We start from the raw sequence: 13135 nt of genomic DNA on the forward strand, positions 1-13135 counted from the left end.
ATGACAGTTGCTTTAAAAAATTGTTGTGTTGCCTGGGAGCGATTCCTCCTATTTCAGTATAGATCATGAAAACGTTCTTTACATATGATAAAGAAGTTTGAAAAGGTCTATGCTTCATAAACTAAATTAGAAATATGCTGGAATATTTAGAGTAACTTGAAACTAAAATTAGAAATACAAATTTCATAACTATCAGTGTGTTGCAATTATTATGTCAGTAACCTGATCATGTGACACCACAATCAACAGGGATATCCACCTTCAGCTGTAGGTAAATGGCACTCATTAGGCACCTTTGAATGACTCACCTGAACTCTGCCTACTAATCCCTCTAGCCAAATCTACTATTTGCATTTCAAACATCTCAGTAGCTTTCAGATAGCTGACTTTTTTAAACAAGTGACATAGCAGCATTTCTTCCTTTCCTTCTAACATGGATTTCCCCCCTAAGCTTATTATTTTAGGTTGTTTTTTTTTTTAAAAGGTTTCTAAAAAAGTATTAATCCTCAGTGCCTCTGAGGATTGTGCTCAGAGTTGGACTCACAGGAATAGGTAGCCTCCCTTTACAGGTACAGACTTGCGCCGAATAGAATGAAGGCAGTGAATGAGATATTACGAGAACAGGCTGGGTTCCATCCAGGTAGATCATGTTCTGAACAGATATTCCTTCTTAGCCCTGGTCTACACTACGAGTTTAGGTTGAATTTAGCAGCATTAGATCGATTTAACCCTGCACCCGTCCACACGACGAAGCCATTTTTGTCAACTTAAAGGGCTCTTAAAATAGATTTCTGTACTCCTCCCCGATGAGGGGATTAGCGCTGAAATCGACATTGCCGGGCCCAATTTGGGGTAGTGTGGATGCAATTTGACGGTATTGGCCTCTGAGACCTATCCCAGAGTGCTCCATTGTGACCGCTCTGGACAGCGGTTTCAACTCAGATGCACTAGCCAGGTAAACAGCAAAAGCCCCGGGAAATTTTGAATTTAATTTCCTGTTTGGCCAGTGTGATGAGCTCATCAGCACAGGTGACAACACAGTCCCAGAATCACAAAAGAGCTCCAGCATGGACCGAACGGGAGGTACTGGATCTGACCGTTATTTGGGGAGACGAACCCATGCTATCAGAACTCCGTTCCAAAAGATGAAATGCCAAAATATTTGAAAAAATCTCCATGGGCATGATGGATAGAGGTTACAACAAGGACCCGCAGCAGTGCCGCGTGAAAATTAAGGAGCTCAGGCAAGCCTACCAAAAAACCAAAGAGGCAAACGGCCGCTCCAGGTCAGAGCCCCAGACATGGCGCTTCTATGATGAGCTGCATGCAATTCTAAGGGGGGGCCCCTACCACTACCCCACCCCTGTCCGTGGACACCTGCAAGGGGGGAGTCTCATAGAATATCAGGGTTGGAAGGGACCTCAGGAGGTCATCTAGTCCAACCCCCTGCTCAAAGCAGGACCAATTCCCAACTAAATCATCCCAGCCAGGGCTTTGTCAAGCCTGACCTTAAAAACCTCTAAGGAAGGAGATTCCACCACCTCCCTAGGAACCCATTTTCAGTGCTTCACCACCCTCCTAGTGAAATTTTTTCCCTAATATTCAATCTAAACCTCCCCACTGCAACTTGAGACCATTACTCCTTGTTCTGTCATCTGGTACCACTGAGAACAGTCTAGATCCATCCTCTTTGGAACCCCCTTTCAGATAGTTGAAAGCAGCTATCAAATCCCTCCTCATTCTTCTCTTCTGCAGAATAACAATCCCAGTTCCTTCAGCCTCTCCTCATAAGTCATGTGCTCCAGCCCCCTAATCATTTTTGTTGCCCTCCGCTGGACTCTTTCCAATTTTTCCACATCCTTCTTGTAGTGTGGGGCCCAAAACTGGACACAGTACTCCAGATAAGGCCTCACCAATGTCGAATAGAGGGGAATGATTACGTCCGTCGATCTAATGGCAATGCCCCTACTTATACAGCCCAAAATGCCGTTAGCCTTCTTGGCAACAAGGGCACACTGTCGACTCATATCCAGCTTCTCGTCCACTGTAACCCCTAGGTCCTTTTCTGCAGCACTGCTTCCTAGTCATTCAGTCCCTAGTCTGTAACAGTGCATGGGGTTCTTCCGTCCTAAGTGCCAGACTCTGCACTTGTCCTTGCTGAACCTCATCAGATTTCTTTTGGCCCAATCCTCTAATTTGTCTAGGTCCCTCTGTATCCTATCCCTACCCTCCAGCGTATCTACCACTCCTCCCAGTTTAGTGTCATCTGCAAACTTGCTGAGAGTGCAGTCCACGCCATCCTCCAGATCATTAATGAAGATATTGAACAAAACCGGCCCCAGGACCGACCCTTGGGGCACTCCACTTGATGCCAACTAGACATGGAGCCATTGATCACTACCCGTTGAGCCTGATGATCTAGGCAGCTTTCTATTCACCTTATAGTCCATTCATCCAGCCCAGACTTCTTTAACTTGCCGGCAAGAATACTGTGGGAGACCATATCAAAAGCTTTGCTAAAGTCAAGGAATAACCTATCCACTGCTTTTCCCTCATCCACAGACCCAGTTATCTCCTCATAGAAGGCAATTAGGTTAGCCAGGCATGACTTGCCCTTGGTGAATCCATGCTGACTGTTCCTGATCACTTTCCTCTCCTCTAAGTGCATCAGAATTGATTCCTTGAGGATCTGCTCCATGATTTTTCCAGGTACTGAGGTGAGGCTGACTGGCCTGTAGTTCCCCGGATCCTCCTCCTTTCCTTTTTTAAAGATGTGCACTACATTAGCCTTTTTCCGGTCATCTGGGACCTCCACCGATTGCCATGAGTTTTCAAAGATAATGGCCAATGGCTCTGCAATCACCTCTGCCAACTCCTTTAGCACCCTCGGATGCAGCGCATCTGGCCCCATGGATTTGTGCTCCTCCAGCTTTTCTAAATAGTCCCGAATCACTTCTTTCTCCACAGAGGGCTGGTCACCTCCTTCCCATGCTGTGCTGCCCAGTGCAGCAGTCTGGGAGCTGACCTTGTTCGTAAAGACGGAGGCGAAAAAAGCATTGAGTATATTAGCTTTTTCCACATCCTCTCTCACTAGGTTGCCTCCCTTATTCAGCAAGGGGCCCACACTTTCCTTGATTTTCTTCTCGTTGCTAACATACCGGAGGAAACCCTTCTTGTTACTCTTAACATCCCTTGGTAGCTGCAACTCCAAGTGTGAGTTGGCCTTCCTGATTTCACTCCTGCATGCTTGAGCAATATTTTTATACTCCTCCCTGGTCATTTGTCCAATCTTCCACTTCTTGTAAGCTTCTTTTGTGTGTTTAAGATCAGCAAGGATTTCACTGTTAAGCCAAGCTAGTCACCTGCCATATTTACTATTCTTTCTACACATCGGGATGGTTTGTTCCTGCAACCTCAATAAGGATTCTTTAAAATACAGCCAGCTCTCCTGGCCTCCTTTCCCCCTCATGTTATTCTCCCAGGGGATCCTGCCCATCAGTTCCCTGAGGGAGTCAAAGTCTGCTTTTCTGAAGTCCAGGGTCCGTATTCTGCTGCTCTCCTTTCTTCCTTGTGTCAGGATCCTGAACTTGACCATCTCATGGTCACTGCCTCCCAGGTTCCCATCCACTTTTGCTTCCCCTACTAATTCTTCCTGGTTTGTGATGACATGTACCCCAAACCACCCGTGACAATGTTTTTGCCCCATCAGGCATTGGGAGCTCAACCCAGAATTCCAATGGGCAGCGGAGACTGCGGTAACTGTGGGATAGCTACCCACAGTGCAATGCTCTGAAAGTTGACGCTTAGCCACGGTACTGTGGACACATTCTGTCGACTTAATGCGCTTAGTGGGGACACACAATCGACTGTATAAAATTGCTTCCTAAAAACCGACTTCTATAAATTCGACCTAATTTCGTAGTGTAGACATACCCTTAGATCACCAAAAAATATATTGCTTGGCAAAAGCCAGTCTTAATCAACTTCAAGAAAGCATGGGCTAGTGTTCTCAGAGAGACTAGAAGCTAAGGGAGACCAGCAAGCTGATCAACATGATAAGGAGTTTACATGATGAAGTAGATATGCTGTAAAGTCAGATACAGGCCTGGGTGAATAGTTCAATATTGTGACTGAAGTTAGTCACAGTTGTGTGTTATCAATCCTCTTTGCATTAGCAATTGATTGGGTGATGAAGCAGGCAACAAAAAGTATTCTGGACTATGTAAAATGGTTTAGCAGATATGAGTTACACAACCTTGACTTTGCGAACATCACTGCTCTACTAAGTACGATGTGGAACTGAATGACTGCCCTTGTATTAGAGGGCAGCAGCAAAAATTGGACTGAAAGTAAATGCAAAGAAAATGATCATTATGAAGGAAACTGGACAGAAAAGAGATTGGACAGGTAGAAGAGTTCTATCATCTGGAGAGCATGACGACATCTGAAGGTACTCATAGAAGATTAGGAAACAACACTTTTGGAAAGATGAACATCATCTGGTTAAACGGAAGTCTCCACATCAAACAAAAGGTCAGATTATACCATGTGATAATACTGAACCCACTACTACACAGAGCAGAGAGTTGGACAATGACAGTGGCTAACAAAGAGAGACTGGAGGCTGCTCATCACAGATGGCTGAGGAATATATTATAAATGTATGGAAAAAAACAACAAAAGGGAGAGTAAGGGAGCTGACAGGTCACAACATGTTACACAATATCAAAGAAAGAAGGCTTAGGAGGTTGAGACACATACACCATATGGAAGATGGGAGACATGACAAGCAATCATTAAACTGGGTACCCAAGGGAGGAAAGATAAAGCGAGTAAGGCCAAAAAAGAACTGCGAGAAGACATTGACAGGAGATACTGAATTCACTGGCATCACTGGGGAAGAAGTATCACAGTTAGGAACTGGACTGCCAAACGTTTCAGTGCCAGAGGAGGAACAAAAGGTCTAAGGTAAGGTGCACTCCTTTTAGTTAGAGGCTAGTCATATATATTAGGGTTGTGGATTCTTTAAGGATATGACTACTTTGCAACCATGGGTTGTAACTGCCTCTCTTGTAGATATACCCAACCTAGCCAGGTACCAAATGGCAATGAAGCTGGAGAGGTGGGACTGTGGACACTTTCTCAGGTGGCTAGCTGGCGCTGAAGCCCATGGTGCTGCAGCTTCATTCCTAGATTAAAGATTATGAAATGTGTCTATATACTCATATAGCTCAATGTTTGCACATTATTCTGTCCATCTCGTTAAGACCATACACCTATCCACGGTGGAAGAATTACAGTGACATATCAGGATTTTCTGGTATTTTAAATCAATGTTCATTAAGTCTCACATCAAAATCTGTTTTAAAAATGTACACAACCATAGTAGAATAGACTTACTTTCGAGGGGAAAAAAAAAAAGTGTAGAAAGCAGCTATCTATACTGTAAAACACAACGATTTATTTATGTTTGTTTCAAAAACCAAACTGATTGATCTTCCACAATCTTTTAGATGAATTAACAAACTGAGGCTGCACACAATGGCGCCTGATGGTTTATGTGAAGGGAACCACAAACTGAACTACTTCAAATCTGAAGGAGTTCTGTAGCATTCATGCCCACTGAAGTTTATTTTTTTCAAAAGTAAATGCATATTAGGTTTCTGGTACATGCTTCACATTCTGGAAGACCAGTTATGCTGGGAAACAGGGAACAATCAATGGCCTTGAGACCACACAGGCAAAGCACAATCATTTCTGAGCAATCACAAAAGTTTCAGTTCCATTTTTTCATTTCAGTCAATCCCCGATAACGAGCAAAACACAGGAAAATTCACTTTCTCGCTCACTTTTACAAGACTTTTTTTGCTCTTTGAAGAGTGGGCCTGATAGGTTAGAGTTGGGTGTAGTATGAGTAGGCAGTGTGTAACCTTTTCCAGAGAGCTTCAACAATGGAACCTCAACACTATGCTGCAATAACTGCAGGCTCCTCCCTGAGCAGAGAAATTAGGTGCTGATCTGTGGATGTTGAAAGGTGAACATTAAACAGAACTGGCAGCTGCTTCTCAACCAGGCTATTAAAAAGAACATGTAGCAAAAGTAGTCAGGACTAATTTGTTAAGAACTCTAGCCTGTTGCTCCATATCACTGACTGCCTTCTGTCCTGTCAGCTTTACAAATTAAAGTTCACGTTGCTTCTCCTTACCTCTAACTTGCTTATATTTAATTTTTTGTAAACTTAACTTTTCTTATTATTTTGCTCCTCCTGCAAGTGTTCACTATGCTTCAACAAGGACGGGAATAAGCTATACCAGTATAATGCATCTTCATACCAGTAGAACTGCATCTGTTTTAGGAACTGAAGTGGATTAACTATTTTGGTAAAAACAAAATCACACCCCTAACCCAAATAGTTATACTGGTAAAAATTCTGTTTGTAAACCAGGCCTACGTCACAGAAATAGCCCCACTGACTTCAGTGAGACAACGAGGGTTTTGCAGGACTATGCTCTTAGTTTGTACCTTCATACCCTCAGGCTGCAGCTTTCTAGATACTCAGGGTGTGGATAAGGATCCACTCATAACTGCTTTGGCCATTTATGTATTTGAAAGGAAACGGATGGTAGAGTATTAACGTTCATGTCAATGCAAAGGGATTCAGATATTTATTACATCTTTTTATTCTTATCAGTATGTAGTCTCACACCTTATTTACCGCACACCCTTCAAATCTTGCACTGAATAAAGAATTATTTTCCTCCTGGATATTTTATGCGTGCTTCACAAACACTAATGAATTTTATGCATGCTTCACAAACACTAATGAATTTGTCTTCACAATATACCTGTGGCAGAAAAAGGTATTCTAAAGATGGGGAACTGAGGCAGAGAGAGATTAAAGCCAAAGCTGCCAAAAGTATATGCTAAATTTGGATGATCAATTTAAGAAGCCTAGGGCCTGATTTTTCAGAGTACTCAGCATTTTATAGCACTTTATACATACTTGGAGCAAACACTTATTGACTTCACTTGCACTTGTGTGAGCTCAGTAGTTTTACAGATCAGGCCCTAGATCTCAAGTTGGAACATGAGGAATACAAAACTATTTTTTTTCGTGTAGAGCCATTGTAAATTATTTGCATACAAACTCTGGGGCAGGGCAGAATCCAGTTCTCCGGGGTGCCATTCAACAGTCTTAACTATGAGACCATTCCTTCTCTTCCTGCAATCCCAACCCTCATTCACTACATACCTTCCAATTTATGAAACAAATAAGACAAGGATCCTCCAGACAACAAAAGGGTAGGAGACATTTTGACAGTGGGATTAACAAATATTTGCTGGCAACAGAGGAATGTCGGGACCCGGGAATCCTGTATTCCATTCCAAGGCCCGAGGAGAATATTCTCTAGCAGTTACAAACCTTCCCCGCTCAGTCCCATTCTCCCCTCTCCACCCCACACACTGTACCCCTCCCCTCGCTAGTCAGTCCCTTGCACTAGAGTCAGGTACTTTCTCCTTCTTGTCCATGAGGTTTAGGTGTCAGAAGTGGGAGAACTGAGAACACAGAAGAACGTGTCCCTGATCAGGTCTGGTGTCCAGTGCCACAGTGACAGATGGGAGGAGTAACTGCAGGAAAAGTCCTACTCAATGGAGAAGGAATGTTGGAGAATTTTGCGGCCAAACTCTAATAAACTTCTACTGAAAATGTGCAAATAGTGATTTTCAGAGGCCTACAAATGTAGGTGGTTATTCACTGGGACCAGCACCTCTAATACTAGAGCAACTTCTATGCCAAATTTCAAGTCCCTGCATCAAAGCATGGTGATACTAGAACTTCTCAGAAGTTAAGACTTTTTTTTTTTTTTTTTTTTTAAAACATTGGCCAAACATTTCCTAATTTAATTCTTGGAAAAAATTGAACTCTTTTTGGTTAAAATATAAAAAACGTCAGAGATAAACACCTGGCTCAGGAATTTCAGGTCAAAAGGATAAAATCTGTCAAAGTTATAAGCAACTGAAAAAAGAGTCTTATAATGGAAAGTGTTCTGCAACTTTAACTATAAATGCTGCTGCCAGCATGATCTATAATTCTTTGGCTGAATCAGATCACTGTAAATTGCATCCTATTTCAAACAGTTTATATCCAGATTAAAATACAACTTCTCTTTTCTTGTATTGTGTTAACCAGTTTGATTAACCTTTTTCCTCCTTAACTTTTAATATGGTCTAGCTCGTTAGCATTTTATTGCCATACAGAAGTGAACCAAGTTTAATAATTTTTTACTTGCCTAAAATGTATCCACTCTAGAAAAACACCGCTCTTGCCTTTGAATTATATAACTGAAGATACCTCCATTCTGAAGGAAGCTAAGACCTCCTGACTCCCAAATCTGAAGTCTGCTCCAATGGAGGCTGACACTGTTGACTTAATTTTTTTTTGCGGATGCTCTACATCTCTCAGAAAAAGGCCTGTTTGTTGCAACAGTGTCATAACCTGTGCTATTAGATAAACTGAGCTGTGCACGCCATAATGTCAGATGCGGGTGTCTGGCAATACACTGCACTTTCCTCACTAGGATTATTATTTGTCACATCTATTAGAGAGAGAACCATTTATGATTTTTTGGCTAGTTAAGCAGTAATTAATTAGTCCCCATTAGCTACAGATAGCCATGATCACACTATGAATGACAAAGGGCAGGAGTAACAGCGCATCAAAGGAGATTCTTAATACTTTAAAAGGGCATGGACCAAGATTATATTCAATTTTTGTCCATCCACAAGTTCTCAGCTACTTTCAAAATATCTCCTCTCAGCTGTCAAAGCTGTTCATATGTACAAGACAACATTTCGAAAAATGCCTTTCCTTCCCATAAGTCATGATTCTGAGGACAGACCATAACCAAAACAAACATTTCTGGAAAAGTATGAAATGAAAACTTATCTCAAATTCCTGGAAGGAAATGGGAACAATTACACTACATGTTTCCAGTAATAGTAGAGTGCTTTTAAAACAAGAACCAGAGAAGAGATTAATAATGTCGGGACCAGGAAGTGCAATGCAGAACATATACATATATTTTTATGCATATTCAGTTTTCCCAAATCACTAAGGAATAAGGATAGGGCTTTCATTTTTCTTTCAGATTTTGGGTTAGTGGTGGGGAAAATTATGTGATGCTTGCTAATTATGTGATTACAATTAATTTATGATGAAAAGTCAAATGGAAGGAGAATGCTCTGCTAAATCCTTTTTTAGATGGGAAGCCTAGAAGTTTCATGACAGAAAAGACAAATTTCTGGGGAAGAGAGATATTGACTTTTCTTTTTTGGTGGCAAAGCCCTCTGTAGTTTGAAATCGTAAGAACTCCTTTAAAAAGTAGTTCAACTGTAGGGTGACCAGACTGCAAACGTAAAAAGTCGGGACAGGGAGTGAGGGGTAATAGGAGCCTATATGAGAAAAGTCCCAATTTTATAGGGACAGTCCTGATATTTGGGGCATCTCGTCACCCTATTCAACTCTGAAAAGTGATTGGAAGTGTCACTAGAAGGGTTTATATTTTGGTATCTCAGTGGTCAGATCAATATTGCTAGGCTTAAGAAGGGATTTCTACTCCACCTCAAAGGGCAGCTTTGCAGATATATCCTGGATCTGAAAAGCTACTTGGGATCTCTCACTCAACACCAGCAAACCAGACCCAGTTAAGCTGTGCTGAAGATATACCTGCAGAAAAGAAAAGGTAAAATTGCAGGACTGAGAAAAAACAATGACTTGTCAAATGAACAAATCGGATCTGGCAATCATTGAGACACTACAAACATGGAATCTCTATGGCACTAATGTACTGAAAAAGTAGATCCTATATGCTTTTAGATTTGTTGTTTGCTGTGTTGTAGCCGTGTTGGTCCCAGGATATTTACATTTGTCATTTTGTAATCTCTATAACAGAATGATTTCATGTAAATCTGTTTGTGTTAAGAATATGGTATAATTTCTTACTGATTGTGTTGTTTCAGATTCCCCGTGTCTAAGCATCATTTCTTTGGCTACCATTAGATTTAGGTTCCTTGATTACCCCTTTCCAAACCTTCATGTTAAAGCCAGTACATGTGCCCTCAAGGAATTTTAAGGCAGTCTCTCTGCAAAATTAACAAGACACGTCATAGCATACACATTGCTCAGTGACAGGACTGTTAAACCTGAATCCAAAATAACCAATGTTAAATATATTCTTTGGTTTCCCCAAACATTAACAGGCAAAAATACTACAGCAAGCAAATTATGCAATATTACAGTGTGAAATGTGTAGTCAAAAGCATGGTAAACTCATTATGGACTTAGCAGCAATGGGCAGACTCAGAATTCTTTGAGAAATATCAAACTTCCAGTGACAGATCTGGACAAATACTGCAGACCATCTGAAACTCAATCAAGTATTTTTAAGACACAAGGAAAAAGACCAGCTAGACAGGTCTATTAAACCCTCAACAATAGTTTGATTACCAAACTTGCTGCTCTTCTTCTAGTCCCAGTAGCGTACTAGCAATTTGTCTTCAAAATAATTAACACAGACTGTTTCTTTTAGGTATAAGTTATTTATATCTTTTGGACTAACTCCAAGCAATAAATCCATAGACTCAGTTTTGAACCTACGTGCCTGAAATCGAGAGAACTTGTACCTGACTTTTATAATTGCATTTATTGCTTACAAAGATCAACTTATCTCGTGCAAATGGCATTGTGCCAAAAGAGCATTTCTCTGAGGTTTTGGCAGCTTAAGTCCCATTAAGTTTTAGTAACCACATATTGGCACCATAGGCCTACATCTACATGCCACTGGTAGCTTCATGTACACGGCACACCGCCACATGTCAGTGAAATGCAAGCTGTTTCCACACAGTGGTGTGTTGCTACATGCGTCACTGAAAGGCTCCAGAGGAAGGAGGCAGCGGAAAGGCTCCAGAAGTGGGAGCGGGTGGAGACTTTCCCCGTTTTCTCAGCCTTTCATTATGGCAAGGAAGGACTCCAGCAGCAGAGAGGCTGCAAGACACTACACTGCAAACAATAGCAGCGTACATGGGGAGGCATGGCTTGGATGTGTAGAGACACGTAAGGTACGTGATCGGGAGCATACCCATTACCTTGAGGCGTGTCTTTACTTGACTAATCCGTGCTGTCTACCAGGGTGAATAAAAATCCATTTTTAGGAGAGTCAATGAGTATGACTTTAGTGTCTCTTTCCAGAGAAGGGTGTGTGTACAGTCTCTCATATGGGCTGATTAGTATCTTCCAAATTAAAGTAGTTTAGAAACTTGAGCTGAAATTAAGTACATCTGAAGCTGTTTATTTTTAACAAACTACATAAATTAAAGAGTTGAGAGGGAGGACGTGGATTAAGCTTAAGGGAAAGGAATACAAACAGGGATGAAAAACCAAACTTCTACTGATGGGGCTGGGAGGCTTAAGGGAACTACTATACCACTATTTGCAAGAGTTGAAGAGGCCTCCGCTTATCTTGGATACTTAGTCCTTCAGCCCTGAACATCACAAAACTTCTACAATGAACTGTTCATAAATTGAATTTTGAATTTTTGACCTCCTCACTTAATCATTGCTGTGACTCCCTGAGAAGTTTTAGATGAAAACCCCATCAATTCCAGCTTTCATAATTAAGAATTTAAGGACAAGCAATTAGACCTTAGAACTTTACACTAATTGCCTATTAAATCTAATAAGACCTAAAACTGTACTGCTGTGCTGACTTTCATGTAATCTATGCTTCTATAGCAACTTTCAGCCAAGGATCTCAAAAAGCTTTATGCACATTCATGTTCAAATTGCCCTGTGAAGTAAGAAAGTTTTATGCCCATTTTAAAGATGATGGGAACAGACTTGCTTCCAGAAAGTCATGGACAACATCTGCAACAGAGCTGGGAATAGAAACCAGGACTCCTATCCCACACTCTCATTCTCTAACCATTAAAATATTACATATAAATTTGCTTTTGCTTAACTCAATTGTCTATCAACAGCTATGTTAAAGTGAAATCCCATCCACTGTTCTTGATTTGGAATTCCTCAGTTTTACCAATGAGTAGTCTGTTGCAGCTGTTTTTACATCTATGCTTACATTTTTAGCATAAAATTTTATTCTCAATTTTAAGTGCATACATTTCTGTAAGCCAACAAGGGTTTCTTGCACAGATAGAGTTCTATCAACAAACATATTGAAAGTCTAGAGAAAAAAATCCAAGCTTTACTTTAGAGAACATGGATTTAGATTCTCAGTCGTGAAACTGAGTGCTTGTATTTATCCGAGGTTGTCTGCATCCATTATTATATAACTTGCTTTGTCCAAACTAGTTTCTTTTTAAACCACACAAGCTACCTGTCTTAGTAAACTTAAGAGTGTCTTGCAGAACCAGCAACGGGAAATCTGTTTTGTTAGCAAAGAGGCATACGCTGAATGTGGCAAAAGAGTCTGTTCAGTACCTCAGGCTGCCAACAGGAAGAGGATACCCTGCCAGAGACCATCTAGGACTTCGGAGCTTTCTCCTAATATCAAATTAGTGTTGGACCTCAAATTTCTTCCTTTTATTGGCTATGAACTCCCACAAATGTATCTGTACAAGATCACATGGATGAGAAAAGTTTAAGTGAGCATCAATAAGCACCTTTTTTTTAAAAAACAACAACCCACCACAACCCTCAGTACCACCTGTCCGAATTTGACCTGTAAATTGTAGAGGTCACTGGTTTTCTTCCAACACGGCTTGGTTCATTTCTAATTATCCTATCATCTGAATCCTTCACACAATACAAAGTAACTTTGATGCTACAAACCACTGATTGTAGCATTTAATCAATCAGGCAGCAGGAGATGAACAAGAAAGAGGAAGCTTCTGGTTAGCATACATATCAATGGTACACGGCAATGACAGGAAAAATACAAAAACAATAATTGTGTTTTGTTAATTACATTTACCAAAGTTAGTTGAACTGGGGTTGTGGCTCTTCAGTGTCTGAAAACCTCAGTGTAAGCCTGCTATGTCTCTGAGCCATGTAATGAGCCTCATCATACCATAATCATTGTGACTGCTCAATTAGTTCCCATAAAAGGCACTTGTAACT

General features: G+C 41.0%; 1 protein-coding gene across 11 annotated transcripts in view; it reads right to left on the minus strand.

Moving 5' to 3' along the window:
- Nucleotides 1-13135, minus strand: part of CLEC16A (C-type lectin domain containing 16A) — a 186191-nt gene that overhangs the window by 22176 nt on the left and 150880 nt on the right. Inside the window, exon 23 of one of the 11 annotated variants that reach the window (XM_034783352.1) lies at nucleotides 9663-9727. The exons of the other annotated variants lie outside the window; for them this stretch is intronic. Coding sequence (XP_034639243.1) covers nucleotides 9678-9727 — 50 coding nt within the window. The 3' untranslated portion in view covers nucleotides 9663-9677. Of the gene's footprint in view, nucleotides 1-9662; nucleotides 9728-13135 lie in introns of those variants that run through there. 11 annotated transcript variants of the gene reach the window in all.

This window comes from Trachemys scripta, chromosome 10 (genome assembly GCF_013100865.1).
Source record: "Trachemys scripta elegans isolate TJP31775 chromosome 10, CAS_Tse_1.0, whole genome shotgun sequence".
Taxonomy (NCBI): Eukaryota; Metazoa; Chordata; order Testudines; family Emydidae; genus Trachemys; species Trachemys scripta.